This window comes from Mytilus edulis, chromosome 11, assembly GCF_963676685.1.
Source record: "Mytilus edulis chromosome 11, xbMytEdul2.2, whole genome shotgun sequence".
NCBI classification, from domain to species: domain Eukaryota; kingdom Metazoa; phylum Mollusca; class Bivalvia; order Mytilida; family Mytilidae; genus Mytilus; species Mytilus edulis.
Genome location: NC_092354.1, coordinates 51,301,894 through 51,319,793, shown reverse-complemented (window position 1 = coordinate 51,319,793; position 17,900 = coordinate 51,301,894). Strand labels below are relative to the sequence as shown.

General features: G+C 32.8%; 1 protein-coding gene across 1 annotated transcript; it reads left to right on the top strand.

The window, feature by feature from the left end:
- Positions 1 to 6,287: 6,287 nt before the first annotated feature.
- Positions 6,288 to 11,898, top strand: LOC139495780 (uncharacterized protein KIAA1958 homolog). The gene is made up of 3 exons (XM_071284155.1): positions 6,288 to 7,740; positions 9,955 to 10,097; positions 11,134 to 11,898. The coding sequence occupies exon 1, from the start codon at positions 6,576 to 6,578 to the stop codon at positions 7,575 to 7,577; it is 1,002 nt and encodes a 333-aa protein (XP_071140256.1). The 5' UTR covers positions 6,288 to 6,575; the 3' UTR covers positions 7,578 to 7,740; positions 9,955 to 10,097; positions 11,134 to 11,898.
- The last annotated feature ends 6,002 nt before the right edge of the window (positions 11,899 to 17,900 follow it).

Sequence of the window (17,900 nt, the reverse complement as noted above, 5' to 3'; positions counted from 1 at the left end):
TCAGGTGTATTGCACACTTTAAACGAAAAGTTATCTGAAGAAAGAGTCATCAATAAACTGACACTAAAATCAAGGTCGTTAAAAACTTCCATATATGTAAAAAATCTAATTAGACAGGTGATAGTATTAAACGAGTTAAGCGAGTGTCTCACTAAATGTAACATCTAAATTTCAATTAGATCTGAGGTCATTTTAATAACAGCCAACTTACAACGCTTAGCAGTTTCTATGAAACTAAGGAAATACTAAAACAATAATATTTATTATTGCGACAGGCAAGTTTATATAGTAATAAGCATGTGATATGATACAAGGCAAAAAATGTGCATCTTTAATTATGGTTTATTTCTATACAATTTGTGATTATATCCTTGACATATGTTCATAGAAATGGATCCAATATCCATCATTTTCATGTGAATCATAACTCTGGTATAAGAAAGTCCATAAACCAACATTGCTAAAGAAATGGAAATCTCACATGAAATGTTGTCCAATGTAAAAAAAAAAAAAAAGTGAACAGCATACACACCTTATTCTATATTCTTTGGATAGTTTTTGGATGACAGCTGCATGATTTTGTATCAGGCGTACTTAAAATGACATGGGATAACTTTTCTGAAACCTTCTGTCTCTCGTTATCCAGTTCGCTCTTTTTTACTAGCACCGGCATTGGCTTTCTCCCCCTTACATGTTTTAATTGTATTGACATAGCTGATATTCAATGTCAATAATATGTTTGATTTATTTAATAATGTTTCAGTTACAAATATTGTATCATTCTTAAAAGAAATTGAAATTATTATAAAATATTAAAATGTTATTATATTTGAATCGATTTTAATTTTGATCACGTTTTGATCTTACTGTTAACTTTGTTTTTTAGTCTAGAACTAAAGTTTATTGGAGGACCTTTTGTCTCATTTTAAAAATATGCTTTAAATTGCAAAAATGAATAGCCTTCCATTAAAAAACAATTGCCAGTTTCCCCAATTACTACTGTCAACGTTAGAATGTCTCTGGTTCTGTATAATTATATTATGAGTGATAATAATTTTAACATAATTTTCCACATATTGTTCACTTACACGATGATGGGGTGCATCTACTTACTGGACAGTATTGGCCAAAAAGATTGAAAATGACAAGATGGTGGAACTGTTGCAGTTCCTGCTCGTCTGAAACAGTTTCATAAAAAAAGAAAATGATATGTGTTATAATTTAATAATACTAGTATGTAATATTCATTAAACTATATAATTTTAATCTGATGGTAAATAAGATAAGCATTAAACATTGTCATAATTAATTGTCATTTTAACAAAACAATATATAGTTTTCATTCAACCCCAAGTGTGTTAGCACAAATATGTAATAGTCAAATCAAAAGTCAACTGAAACATGATCTTCTTTTTGCTGTTTTACTGGACGTCTCAGGGCTTGATTAATTTTTGTTACTACCATGAGTTCCAAGCGTGTGGCTGCTTAACCTCAGGATGGATAGAAGTGGCAGCTATTATGCACGATGAACTCTGTGCGAACCGGGTCCAAGGGAATTCTGTTCTTAAAGTCGCTATGGTAGGAAAAGTGGCGTCTCAGACAATTTTGGGTATAAAGTTCTGGGAAAATAAATTCCAACAAATCTTTTTCAAAATAAACCGGTCCCGAAGATGAATTGAATTCCCTAACTAGATTACATGTGGTTATCTTGTACTCTGATGGCGTGTGCTGAACTTTACTGTCTATTACATTGAACATGTTGCTTGATGGAACTAATCTAGTGGAAGTTGTTAGTCTAATACTAGGTGATGATACAGGAGTTACTAGTAGGTATGTTTGTTGGTGATGGAGAATAAGTGAAGTTGGAATGAGTTGGGGCGGCTGTCATGTTGCCCTCACTGACAGAAATAATTAGTCAGTATCACTATTTAAAATAGTTATCTTGACTTTCCATTCAACAACTATTCTAAAAGGCATTTTGACTAACCCTGAAAGCATATGTAACTAAATATAATAGTCAAACAGGCTTCTTGAAATGGTAAAGTTGACTGATGGTTAAAGTTAAGATGACCAACTTCAATATCTACTCTTGGTCACAGTCGTACTGACTTGTATATTAGTCTATCAAACTAATATAAATAGTCAAATTAACTTTATGTTGGTCAAATGGATCGATTAAAATTGAAAAACCAATCCTTTATGAAACTACTTAACCTAAACAGTGACAAAACAAGATCGCACGTAATACTGATCAGTGCAGGATGCAATTTTCAAACGAACATATTCCAACTATGCGTCTTTATGTATGAAATCCAAATATCAAAACTTTAAAAGGAATATAAAACAGACATAGTTGTGGATAGTTGTTCCATTGGCAATCACACTTCATCTCCGTTTTCTTTATATACCACATATTATTAAGGAACTTTATTATTTGTAAAACATTAAAAACACGAGGCAAAATTATAGGCTTTATAACAACAGTATCAACAGTCAAAACATCATTTATTTTGTACTATGTACTCAAACAAGAAACAATAATACAAAGTATCAAAATGAGGCAAACAGTGTGAAGCATTGATTGTTTAATAAAAATATTAATTTTATTTCACTCAACAGTAATAATGATATTGAAAGAATCACATTCAAATAAAAAAGTTCTTTATTTTTCTCAACAGTGTTTACACAACATGACCCAATCTTGAAACTGAATAGAATGTACTTATAAAATAAGTACAAAGGCAAGACAAAAACAAATTAATTAAACACAAATCAAAACACTAAAACTAAAAATATATATATATATATATATATACAATGTAAGTAAATGAAAGAATATTTACAGCAAGGCCAATTTCATGCTTTATTTTACTGCACTCTGTATATAAATTTCGTGAACAAACTTCTTGATGATAATGAAAAATATTTACAAAACACAAGACTCAATTTATATGTGCATAAAAAAAATTATTTCAATCAGTATTTAATAAATTTAATAACAAAAAGTTGTAATCAGATATATTTTGTCTTTTTAGTATTATTATTAGTATTCACAATATTTATATTGAGCATTATTGGTAGATTTTTGTTCCCTGCACATGTTTAGTCTCTCACCATGCTTGTTCATTGGCTAAATGATCAATATTGCATATTTCACCTTGCCCTTTGAATAGCTAATGGATAGTGACAATTAAAGATTTTATTTCAAAAGACTGAGATTCTCTATTTATGTCGGTCAAAACATACAATTCTTTTATCTACGTTATCACCATCTTTCAGGCCGAGAATTACATTTTGAATAAATGTTAGAATTACATTTTGAATAAATGTTAGAATTACATTTTGAATAAATGTTAAGAGTTTTCTCCCAAACCTTGGGATACACCAAATTAAATGCATAAATTGTGGCTATTAAGCCAAAAATAAGTTCCAGGAAAGTGTCACACTCAAATAAGATGGAACCCTCCAACTTTAAAAATAAGGCCTTATTGACCACTGTAAGAACCCCCTGTCTAACATGGAGCTCCAGCTGAGTCTCTTCTGCAGTGTCATCTCCAAAGAATAGTATCCTCTCTGTTTTCTCTCTATAAAGAACAGCAATACCTATAACCGCACAACACTGACTGGTATCTGAAATACATTTGAATACAGTCTAATTTCATGTTTAACATTGTAAAACAAGTTTGACAGTATACAAATTTATCAATGTTTCTGGTTATTCTTCAGAGAAAACAATAGAGCCAGCAGGTTTTTTTCAGTCTCGGAGGAGACATTTCGTTTATTTTTTTTCAATAAGATTTATACTGGAAAAGTATATACATGAATTTGTTTTATGTAAGATACAATTATTTTATCTACATTATCACCATCTTTCAGGCCGAGAATTACATTTTGAATAAATGTTAGAGATTTCTCCCAAACATTGGGATACACCAAATTAAATGCATAAATTGTGGCTATTTAGCCACAAATAAGTTCCAGGAAAGTGTCACACTCAAATAAGATAGAACCCTCTAACTTTAAAAAAGGCCTTGTCCACTGTAAGGACCCCCTGTCTAACATGGAGCTCAAGCTGAGTATCTTCTGCAGTGTCATCTCCAAAGAATAGTATCCTCTCTGTTTTCTCTCTATAAAGAACAGCAATACCTATAACCGCACAACACTGACTGGTATCTGAAATACATTTGAATACAGTCTAATTTCATGTTTAACATTGTAAAACAAGTTTGACAGTATACAAATTTATCAATGTTTCTGGTAATTCTCCAGAGAAACAAATAGAGCCAGCGTATTCTACATTGGCTAGAGGTATAGGGGAGGGTTGAGAACTCAACCCCGCCGCAATTTTGCGCCTGTCCCAAGTCAGGAGCAACTTTCCTTTGTAAGTCTTGTATGATTTTTAGTTTCTTGTGTGTAATTCGTAGTTTAGTATGACATTCATTATCACCGAACTAGTATACATATTTGTTTAGGGACCAGCTGAGTGACGCCTCCGGGAACGGCAGTTTCTCGCTGCATTGAAGACCTATTGGTGACCTTTGGCTGTTGTCTGCTCTATTGTCGGATTGTTCTCTTTGACACATTCCCCATTTCTATTCTCAATTTTACTTTTCAAAAAGCATCAAGTGTAGGAGTGTATCGGGTTCAAATGAAGTTTAGAATACCTAGATGTCAGGCAGATGTTGAAGTGATACGGTAGGATTCTATTACCTCATATAACATCCGCAATTAGATGAGAAGCAATTTGGTGACATGTGGGTTTGAGATTTAAATAAAGTAAACAATGGCGCCTATGATACAGACTCAAAGTCGAGAGAAATCGCATGATAAGAAGGCAGCTAGTGTAGACAATAGATAAATTACTATTAAGTACCTCGTTCATTGTGTCGGGATTATCTGCATTTTCTTTTGCCAATGAGACTGTCCACAAGAGACCAAAATGACACAGACATTAACAACTATAGGTCACCGTTTATTAGACACTTTGGTATCCACATTAAGTTAGAATAATGAAAAGTCACCAAGACCAGATAGTAATGTTGACATGGAATTTTCAGAGAATGATCTGTAGCTGATGAGCAGGTGGTTGACACCAACTATAATACTTTTTCTGATGAGAAAAATTAACCTCCTCTTCATAATATTTTCATCATCTTCAAAAATCATAAGTAGTTCATAATCAAACTCATCATCTGATGCAATAACTTGAGAGCCGAAGTTGAGGCAGCAAAGCAAAAATTAAATATGCTGAACAGGAAGCTATGATACTAAAGCAACGTGCTCTTTTGGAGGAACAGCAAGATGTTTATAATGCTAACGTAACACGTCAAAAGGCAGATATGGGGCTTATTGCACAACAGAAGGAAGCAGCTGGGGCAAACAAAAGCAGAACTAGCAGCCCTCGAATTGGAAGAAAGCGATGTAAGTCAGAGAGAATTGCAGAATATAATGTTGCTCAGGTTGTAGACACAGCTGAACGCACAAAACAGTACCAAATTGGTCTCAATTACCAAAGGACGTTTGGCACATACTAAGTAAAGATATGCAAAACAAGAAGCAAGGATACAAATGGCTCTTCAAAGAAAAATTGTAATACATCAAAACTTAGCTAGATTGTTAGTCTATTTAAAAGCAGTTTCTGAAATATATCTCATTATTGCCAAGTCTTACATGTCATGAATATGCCACTGGACATTAAAAACCGTCAATCATGTCGATTCATCAATACTTTTATTTAAACTTACCATTTGTATCTTCTTTCATTTCTGCACCATTTGTTCCTTGGTTCTGTATGTTTTCACTTAATCTAAAAAATGGAGAGAAAAAAAAAACAAGATTCTACTCTCATTCGACAGCCACTTAAATTTCCAAATTTTAAGCCTTCTCCGCGAGAACCTCTTTTGAGTGCATTCATAAATAAATGACAATAATGAACCGCATGGATTCACAGTTCGACAGCCTCATCTAAATGTCAAAGCTACACCATTTACACCATTGAAACTTGAGATGGAAGATAAAACAGTGTGTTTGATCTCGTTTTCGTTGATTTCTGGGACATTTTCCGGAGATGTTCAATGTCTAATCAGCGTGTTTCAACATTTTATCATTGGGAATATATCCCTCGCTACACTCATTTTGCTGGCACTTAACTGGTTATTGTTTGGTTAATCAGACAAACTTACCACACGATAACGCTTGACGGTTATGGCACGCCGTTTTTATATTTATTCAAATTTGAAGATATCTTATTTATTTAACAAGATATCTTAGTAAGTATTAAGATTTCTCTAATTTTCGAGCTATTTTCACACTTCTCAACCGGTGTGAGAAAAATATTTCTCGTCTCTAGAGAGAAATTTGTTCTCAGCAATTGATTGGATAATCAAAGTTCGTGACCTGTCGGAACTACTTTTTCAAGGTTAACAAGAATTCTCGGCCTTCTTCGATAAACATCTTAGTAACGTGTAAACAAACTATCGAGAACTCGTCGTCTGCAATTTTCATTATAAGAAAGAAATGTCGCTCAACGAAAACTTGACAAGGGGACAAAAAGTCAGACTTGTAGGGGGGGGCAAATGGGAGTTATAAAAGGTAAAACAGACAACTTTGGGTTTCCGTTGTGGGAAATTCAGCTAGAAGGTGGTAAACTTGTAACTGAGGCCAGATACAGGTTTGACATTATTTCTGAGCCTGACAGAACAGTCACACACCCATTAGAACATGACTCCTCACCACATGTTCCTGATGAACTCCTGTATCTGTTTGAGCCAGAGTTGAATGAAGTTGATAAAACGCCAAATGAAGCTCCTGTAAATGTGTCAGCACCACCTCAAGCACCTACACAAAAGCCTAGTTCAAAAGCATCAAAACCAAGACAGTTTGTTCCAGTTGATGAATCAACTGTAGAACAATTTGTTAAAGATCAGGAAAATCAAGGCACTGCCAGAAAAAATATAAGTGATATGCGCACACTTACACAGTTCCTACAACAGAAAAATGAAAAAAGAGAAATTTATAAAATTCCACCTGAAGAATTAAACAGTCTTTTATGTCAGTACTTTTTCTCTGTGAGAAAAACTGATGGAGAAGAGTATGAGCCATCCTCACTACGTGGAATGATGTGTTCATTTGATAGAATACTGAGGAGCAATGATTATGGCTATGAATTAAGTAAAAGTGTAGAATTTGCTAAAACCAGAGATGTTCTTACGGCAAAACAGATAGCGTTAAAAAAAATGGGTAAAGGAAATGGTGATAAAAGAGCTGAAACACTCACTGATGATGACATTGAAGCAATGTTTAAAACTGGGCAGCTGGGCTTGTCCAATCCTACAACTCTATTGCACACTCTCTGGTTTTTTAACACAATATATTTTGGCCTACGTGGTGTAACTGAACATTATCAGATGACATGGGGGGATGTCCAACTATGTAAAGACTCTAAAAGTCAGGAATACTTGCAAATGAACGAGAGAAATACTAAAACAAGAACTGGAGCAAATCTGAAAAACACAAGAGAAATTCCTCAAAGGGCCTGGGCCACAACTGATCAAACAAAATGTCCTGTAGCTGCATAAAAGCTTTACAAGTCAAAAAGACCTACAAAATATAGTAAGCCTGAAGATCCCTTCTACATTCAGGAGAACAACAACCCTGACAAGTCAGCCCTTTGGTTTAAGGCACAAAGAATTGGTATCAATAAATTAGGAAAATTCATGAAGAAAATGGCTTTAAATACAGGTAATAAAATATTGTAAACAGGTACATTTACTTGTTATTAATGTATATATTGATTCATACACTGCAACAAGTGTATTACAATATTTCTCCACTCGAGACAGTTAAATTTTATTATTTAAAGAGCGAGGCTTGCCGAGCTTTTTAAATAATTAAATTTAACTGTCGAGAGTGGAGAAATATTGTAATACACGAGTTATAACTTATAGTGTCGAAATTAGTTTGTTTAATGATTTGTATCATTCTTTTTCAAAGATTTTTAGAAACTTGTGTTCCTTTATGCAATGTCATCAGGCAAGGTCGCTTTTTCCCCCACGTCACAATATGAAAATTCTGAAAAAAACAAAACATGATGACGTCATAATCAATTTTGATTTAGAACAGATATTTTACTAGTGGTGAAAAATAGTTTACTCACACCACTCAAGAAATGTGCAGGTTTTCCCAAATTCATTGATTGGAGAAAGATTTGAGAAACCTATTTGTCAACAGTGACCGATAACTGTTTAATCTGTTTCTTTTATAAATCAGTTTAGTTTTGAAATTAAAAAAAAAATGAAAGTCATCATTGAGTATTTACCAATATGAAGGTAGAACTGTGAACAACATGTTGATAATTAAAATTTCAACAATGGTCAAATTAAGTTACTTGTACATTTTTATTCAAATTTAAGCAAGAGTAAATAGACACATTTTGACTCTACATGTAAACTCCAAGTCCAGGAATCGAACCCAGATCCCTCATCTGTAGATGAGTGTACTGACCATTGTACTAACAAGGATAGTTTAAATACATGTACATGTAGAATAATCTGTGTCAAATACTCAATACTTTGGTTGATATGTTTCCCCCCTTTTTTTATAAAAAATTCTCGATATATCCAGAAAATTCATCAACCCTGCCGTCTTAAAATTTTGTTTAAGGTTGATAAAAATCCAAAATAAACTCTATCCTTTAACCTAAAAAAAAAGATTACATGTAAGTTTTAACGCAAGCATAAAACATTTGTACATGCCACAAAGACACATATTACGTGTTATATTTCTCCACGAGAGACAGTTAAATTTTAAAATTTAAAATGCAAGGCGTGCCAAGATTTTGAATATATTTAAAATTTAACTGTCAAGACTGGAGAAATATAATACACGAGATATTCCTTTTGAGAGATTTGCTGAAAGTTGTGCTCTTTATTGGTACAATGTACATGCATAGGAAGATATGGTATGAGTGCCAATGAGATATAGATTTCACAACTGCATCAAGACTGTATTACAATATTTCTCCACTCAAACAGTTAAATTTTTAAATTCACCTAGTTTCCTGATGTCACAATAGAAAATTCAGAAGAAAGCAAAAAAAATTGATGTCATAATTGAAATTCAACCAATCATTTGCTGAGAACAAGAACAAATTTCTCTCTAGAGACGAGAAATATTTTTCTCACACCGGTCGAGAAAGGTGAAAATAACACGACAACTAGAGAAACAACTCTCAACCCAATCACCTTTTTTCATGACGTCACAATATAAAATTCAGAAGAATGCAAGAAATTTTGATGTCATAATTGAAATTCAACCAATCATTTGCTGAGAACTAATTTCTCTCAAGAGACGAGAAATATTTTTTTCACACCGGTCGAGAAAGGTGAAAATTGCACGAAAACTAGAGAAACAACTCTCAATCCAATTACAATTTATAAAAGTAAACCATTACAGGTCACGGTACAGCCTTCAACATGTAGCCTTGGATAACACAAGCTATAAAGAGCCCAAATTTAAAGTGTAAATTCATTCAAACGGGAAAACCAATGGTCTTTTATAAAAACAAGTGAAACAAGCAACATGTATAAATTGCATAAACAAACAACAACTACTGTTGTGTTCATCAGATTCCTGACTTAGGACAGGTGCAAACATTTGCAGAGGGATTAAATGTTTTAATGGTACCAAACCTTCTCCCTTTTACTGACACAAAACTGAATAGTATAACATCACAACATAGAAAAACACACAATAAAATATCAATTTGAAGGCATACATGTAAGTGACGTCATCATGGTTGTCTTTTTTCATGACGTCACAATAGGAAATTCAGAAGAAATCAAGAAAATTTGATACCATATTTGAATTTCCCCATATAAACACTGTACATGTGTATAACCAGCATGTTCTTTTAATCACTGCTTTTAATTATTAATACTGTACATATACTTGTAGGTATTATTAAAGAACACAATCAAAATGATGAGAACCAACCTCTAGATGACAATACAAACAGGCGCCTAACCAACCATTCAGCTAGAAGGTTTATGCTTCAGAAGCTTGACGATGAGGGAATTGAACATAATCATATCAAACAGGTTATTAATCATAAAAATATTACTACAACACCACTTGACTACATTAATTACAGTTTTCATCCACTCAATTTTTGTCATGATTGAATTTTGAACAATCATCTGATAAGAAAATTTTGTAACTGGAGATATGAAAATATAGATTTCACAGAGTGTTACGAAATTCTCCACTCGAGACAGTTAACGTTAAATTTTACAATTTAAAACACAAGGCTTGCTGAGCTTTTCAATATTAAAAATTTAACTGTTGAAAGTGGAAACACATATCGGTGGAATTTGTTTCTCTAATTTTATCAAAGATTAAATTCATTGATTCATTGTTAGTTGCTTTACGCCACACAGCTGACGCCGCATTAGCACAAAAAGGCTATATAACGGCAAAATTTGAACCATTGAAATTCAATTAATCACTTGCCAAGAACAGATTTTTCACTAGTGAGGAGAAATATTTTTTCTCACACCGGTCAGGAAATGTAAAAATAGCACAAAAATTGAAGAAATCCTTTTTAAAATTGTCGGATTATTTATTTTTTATTTGTGGATCTCATTAGGGTCTAAGTGCAACCCTGAATTGCTAATTCTTTGAGAGCATGACACATGTTAGTCAAATTATTGTACTGTACTGTGTTAGGAAGTCTAGGGGGACACTAGTCCAAATAATTATGACGTCTTGAAAGGCTATTTTTTTATAATTTTTTGGACGCCGTACATCAATGTACAGCGTCCCAAAAAAAATATAAAAAAATAGCCTAACGAGACGTCATAATTATTTGGACTAGGGGGGACACAAGAATTTACAAAAAATGAGAATTGCTTACAAAGTTACATACATAGTGTAAGCGGATACAGGAATTTGACAAAACAGTAAGTTGGATCCAGGATCAGAACCCCTCAATCTGTCAATGAGACACCCTTATTTAATATTTCACAATTCTAAATTCTAGTCCACCTTTACTTCTTCCTCAGATCCACACTATTTCATAAAAATTCACATATGGTTCATACTAGAAAGTTTATGATTTTTTTACTGATTTTTTAGATATCTGGACACAAAAACATACAGAGTATCACCACTTAATCAAAACTGAACCCTCAGAAACATAAACAGATAGCCCAATGCATCTTAGGTAACCAGGATCATGAGGCTGAAAGTGAACAACAAATACAGTCTTCACAGACAACGAGGACGGTTACGATGGGACGTCAATGCATCTTAGGTAACCAGGATGAAAATGAGCAACAAATACAGTCTTCGCAGACAACGAGGACGGTTACGATGGGACGTCAAGCAGTTCATCAAACAGAGACACAACTCGTGGTTGGGCAAAGCCAAAGTCACGATGCACCGCGTTCAGGAATGAACTATATCTTTGGGGCACCTATTTATGGGGGGACATTTAATATCAATATTAACAATACATCACCATCAGTTCAGCCTCCTCAGAAGAAACGCCGATTTGTTATCGAGAGTGACAGTTCACAAGATGAATAAACTACTGTGGTCAGCCGTTTTCAACTTCATTCATTCTCCTCGTGTTTATTTCAGTGAGCGGTGAACTTCATTCTACGCGAAAAAAGTTCTTTTTTCTTATCAACGTTCAATTGATAAAAACTATTTTAATGTTCTTTTTGTGATTAAATATGAATATGTTGGAATTCAAATTGAATTGGATTGTGTTTTTTTTAGATAATACTTGAAATTAAACAAAAGACTTATGTGCGTATAAATATGCTGGCGCGTAACACCGGATGACGTAGTTTAAGGCATGGTTGGGAGAATTTATTTTTTTATGAAACTAAAATAGGTTTTTTGGTCATTAGAAATGTAAGAATCTATATATCTTTAATTTTTATAAGATATCTTATTTAATTTGAAAGTAAATAAAATATCTCTATTAGTTTTATAAGATATCTCTATAAGTTAATAAGATATATCTATTAATTAATAAGATATCTTATAAGATATCTTACTTCATTATAAAGATATCTTTTAAATACATACTTTATAAGATATCTTATTAATTAATAAAGATGTCTTATTAACGTATGGAGATATCTTATATATTAAATAAGATATCTTTATAACCAATTAAATAAGATATCTCTATAAGTTAATAAGATAAATCTATTAGTTTATAAGATATCTTATTTAAAATGACATTATGAATAATTAAAACAATGAACGCTCCTACCGGAACTACACGGCAGTAAATAGATCATGTGATTGCACTTTCCAAAATGGCAGATGATACAGAGAAGAATCGGTTACTATTAAATATTCGCGATGTTATCCAGAAGGCAGACAGGTGTATTAAGAATGACGATCTTCGTCCAGAATTGGTTGTCCTGGAAATTAAACGCACCAAAGACATATTAGCTGTGTTAAAAGGGGTTTATCTATAGGAGGCAAACAGAGCTCGGGAAATCGAAGCCAGTCTAGATGCACTTCATCGCCAGTTAGATGTAAAAATTGCAGAGAAAAAGGAGGCTGTCAAATTTCAGGCACCACTGATAAGAACTGGTATATTAATTTTCTAATGTATATTATATACGTTGTACAGTAACTAACAATCTTTTTTCTCTCTATACTTTCCTGTTACTATCGTACGTCGGGGTCCGGGGGTGGGGGTGGGTGCTTCTGGCCATCATTTTGTGCCGATAGCACTTGCCAAATGATACCCTGTTCTAACCAGAAAATATTGAAAAACATGAAGGCAATAGAAATTTTTACAAGTGAATGATACTATTTTTGAAAAAGAAATCTATAAAAATAAAAATTATGCTAGTAATGAGAAATGTCATAGATTTTGGTGATTGCTGTTTATTTATGTTTCCTATCATAGTTTGTATAAGACCCTTCTTTGCTTATTTATGTGTTCTCCAAAACACTGTTTAATCTTTTCACAATGTTTCCAATACAAAAACAGTAACAAATATGAAATTGTTAAACATGTATCAAAACACACAATAATGAGTAGTTTGATGAAATAAATATGATCCTGCTGAACATGATAAGTGTAACTGCTTTAAACGGGCAGACATCCATAGTTGAAGTAAATTATAATTGGTCCATTGTATATGCTGTTTTGTATTAACATTTGCGAAGTTAAGTATATATTCATGTATAACAGATTTTTATGTACAAACTTTAAATTGATAAATAAATGAATGTTCTCCAAGAACCATACTTTAAAAATTTATAATATTTAAATTCTTTGCCATATGCTTTAAATTAACTTAACAAAATTGACCTAAAAATACTATAAATGTTTAAAACTAAGAACTTGAAAGTGGTAAGAATATTTCCCTTTTGGGAATCACCCAAAGCTTTCCTTTCTTCAAAATGTCCTTTAAGTTAGTTAATGCTGGCTTAATCTCCTCAGGTCGTTTCCCTTCATTATCTCTTTCTAACAGAAAACCAATCTGCCCCAAGGAAACATCGGGGAAAAAAATGGAAGAATGTGTCCATGCAACAGAGATGTCCCCACTTGTAAATAATGTTATAATAAAGGGCATAACTCATGAAAGGTAAGAATGATGCTGCCCAATTTCTATCATGACCTGTTCTTTTGGATAATAAGCATTGTGTAAAAGTTTCATAATATTTATAAAACAAATGTTTAACTAATATTGCAAGCAAATCTCTGAAACACATGTCATTGAGGTACAGTATGATACCCTTCCCATCAGCAGAATCTTGTTATATTTTACAAGAGTGGGCACACTGAAATGTCTTGACTGTTTTAGAGAGCATAATTGAATTCATGTTGAAATTAAAAGAAAAATTATTATACAACAAGCATTAAATTAAATGCACACTTTATAATGATCAATGCACATGAGGTCAAAATGATGAACATATAGGCTGTACAAGAAATACATAAACCTATTGCTAAAAGTATCTCAGAAACAAACATCATCATAAAAAGATGCCTTTCTGACCTACTTACTCTGGTTACACGAAATGATGAGGTCCTCTAAATCTGCGATTGTTTTGGACAAGTCAATACTGGTCTTTTTTGTGACAGTTTTCAATAACCCTGGAAGTTCATGCTTTGGAGAACCTGAAAAAAAAATATATTACAGTTATGGTGTGCTTGTTCATGTGAAAATTTCTCATATTTCATTATAAAACTCAAAATTTCATGTTTGGCTATTTAAAACTTTCTTAATTTCTTCAAATAATTGATCTAGTCATATGTGTGGTATTTTGCCATTATTTCACACTATTTCAAACTTCTAAGTTTTCTTACATATATTTCAATCTGCCTGTTGCTGACTAAAGATTGTTGTATAAAAATGTTATGATGAACCTTAACATGATTATGTACATATAATAAGACCAACCCCCAACCCCGTTTTTTGCTCTATGTTAAATTAGTCAACTTTAGGACTTTGTGGCTCTTTCATCTTAAGTTCAAAGCAAAATCTGTTTGTGACTGGTGCTAAAACAAGAGTGGACACAGATGATTGTGGATAGTATTAGGCATTATGATAGTATTGCATAAAACTGTGAGTCAACTCACTAAGGATATCCCCATTATGGCATATTTACTACCATACATTCAAGCTTGATACAGCTCTGAATTTGGATTGTGACTAAATATTTAACACAGAATAGGTTTCTGACACAGCATGAATGTGTAACTACTACTACTAATGACTTTTAATAAAAAGAATACACATACATTTACATATCGTTAAATTAAACTTGGAGAACAGTTAAAATGAATAAAGATTAGAGTTATCTCCCTTTGCATATTTTAAGTAAGTGTGTGTGGAAACAAAAAAATAGTAACTTCATCTATATATAGTAAGTTAATTATCTCCCTTTAAATATTTCTGATAAAGAATATCTTCCTTTATGCACATTCTCTGGTCATGTACTGGAGTTCTGTAAAGTTTCATTATTATTGCTACCGTCATTTAGGAGGAGTTGTGCTTACAAGACCTAATGCTACATATTGTGGTATTTAAACTAAGTAATTTCAATTATTTCCTTTGAAAAAATCTGACCAGAAATATCCTCCTTCATGCACATCTACAGGTTGTGTGCAACAACTGTGTAAAGTTTCATCAATATTAATTAATCTGTTTAGGAGTAGTTGGGCTTACTAGACTTGTAGCCATTTATTGCTGTATTTAACTAAGTCAATTTAATTATCTCCCTTGAAATAATTCTGACCAGAAATATTTTCCTTCATGCACATCCTCAGGTTGTGTACTACAACTGTGAAAAGTTTCATCAATATTGGTCCATCCATTAGGGAGGAGTAGCGCTTCCGAAACATAAGATGGACAGATAGACGGACGCACAGACGGGGTGATTCCTATATACCCCCCAAAACTTTGTTTTTTGGGGTATAAAAGTTTACCTTTAATGACATATAAGAGCGTACTGGTTCCATGAACAATGGACGTACTGAAACAGGTTATACAGATCTGAGAAAAGGGCAAAATGACCCCTCCATGTATATGTATAACCAAATTTAAATAAAGGAAAAAATAAACACGATAAGAGTTCTCATAATCCAATTGCACAGAAGTATAGACCCTAATGTTGTTGTCCACCACTCTGTATTGCTGTGTGGGATAATGAATATATGCAATCTAAGATGAAAATATGGATAAGAGACTGAAATATCATACACACCCAGTCCATTTCTTGTTAGCCTGTCCAACTCTGTTATTTGCGGCAGAAATTCTGAGCTTTTAGCAAGTAAAAATTGGTGAATGGTTAGTCCTTTTGGAATTTTCCCCCTCTTTTTCCTCTGTTACGAGATGTATCTCATTTAAGAAGTCATTCAACATTTTGTTCTTTGAAGCAACAACAAATATGATACAGTGTAGCAAGGCTTGAATGCGAGTCTTTGCAGGTTAAAATCTCTGAGAGTGGGAGATTCGGAAAGAGTTTCATATGGCACACCCACCCAAAAATGTATAATTCTGGATTAGAAAATTTTCTAAAATGTTTTTTTTAAGGAGCTGTATAAAATATGGGGGCATGTCTTCTTTTTTTTTTGGGGGGGGGGGGGGGGGATAAACAAATTTTAAAACTGTCTTGCTTTTCATACACTCCATTTCCATCTGACACCCCCATGAAGGTGTCAAACAGATTTAACATTCTATTCTAATTATTACATACATCAACTATATCTATCAGATTATTACACAATTATATATAAACCATACTGTGGGATTCAATCCTACAATCTTTGGATCTTTAGAACATATTAACAACTTCTCGACCAATCAAATTGCTGAAATTGACCTTCTTCATAGTACATGTACATAGTTTCTCTGTGCAATAACTAACTATGAATGGATGACTTCATTGTATTATAATCAATGTTATATTTGTTGAACAGTTAATTCCTCAGGGCTCTCAGTAATAGAATTTAAATCCTTTATGATTAATTTTTGTTTTTAATTTAGGTTGCTTTCATTAAGATACACAAACAAATATGTACTGAAATTTTACTTTTTACAATTTCATGAATTTTGTAGCATACAAATTTTGTAAAAGAATTTCCTTGTTTTATTAAAATCATACAAAAAATCTATTCTTATTTAAGAGTTAAAAAATGGTTGGATAAAAATGTATTAGCTACATTTGTATTTAACTGTTTTGTTATTTGATTTTGCCATGTAATTATGGACTTTCCGAATTGATTTTCCTCTCAAGTTCAGTATTTTTGTGATTTTACTTTTCACCACTGTTAAATTGTTCCTTTTAAAATTGTTAAACGATGATGACTGATGTACCCATATTTTGACTATTATATTTATTGTGTCTGTTTATTTAACGCATCAATGTAAAAATATCGGAAATTGATGAGACTGTCATTACAAAAGTGAGAGGGTTAGCGCTATAGAACCAGGTTTAATCCACCATTTTCTACATTTGAAAATGCCTGTACCAAGTCAGGAATATGACAGTTCTTGTCCATTCGTTTTTGATGCGTTTTGTTATTTGATTTTGCCATGTGATTATGGACTTTCCCAATTGATCTTCCTCTAAGTTCAGTATTTTTGTGATTTTACTTTTTACACGCAATAACAGGCTTTTGTCGTTGTTTTCATTTGTTTTTTGGTCGTTAGTGATATCGCGATTCTCGTTTTTTCCCTTATTTGGCGATACATACCGAAAAATTCGAAGCATTTGTTCTGTCACCATATTGTTTATTTTTTTCTGTATGGTCGAACAGACAAAGCTCCTTACGCAAGTAGTTTGTGATTAGTTTTTACGATTTCTTTCAAATTCATTTTAATGGTGATATGTCAACAGCAAAAGGTCGTTTTCAGGGCCTGAACCGTCGTCTAATGTGCTGATTGTCAGGCGAAGCGATGTGAACGTACCAAAATAAATCTTATATTTTGGAGGTCGAGTTTTAAATGATCGAATGACGAGTAAAGCTTTGTCCAACTTCATCCTATGTTGCAATGATATAAACAATACATGTGAGAGGAAAACTACAATGTTTCTATTTGAATAAGTATTTAACATGATTATTTAATGGAAATCAAATATAATACATTTGTCTTTCTTAGTTCCCAATCTAGCCAACAGAGTTCAACAGCCCACAGGGGATGGAAATATCACGGAACAGTTGGATCAGTTCTCATAGTACTAACTATCTTCTGATGAACTACACAGTTTTGCCCAGGCAAAAGCAATATGGGAGATAGGCAGAGATAAAAGATGACATTTTACATTGCAAAAAAATACTGCACGACATTCTTTCAAAGCCTTCTCAAGCAATTAAGTTCAGTCAAATATCAATTCTGACTGTGGGAGAGCATTTT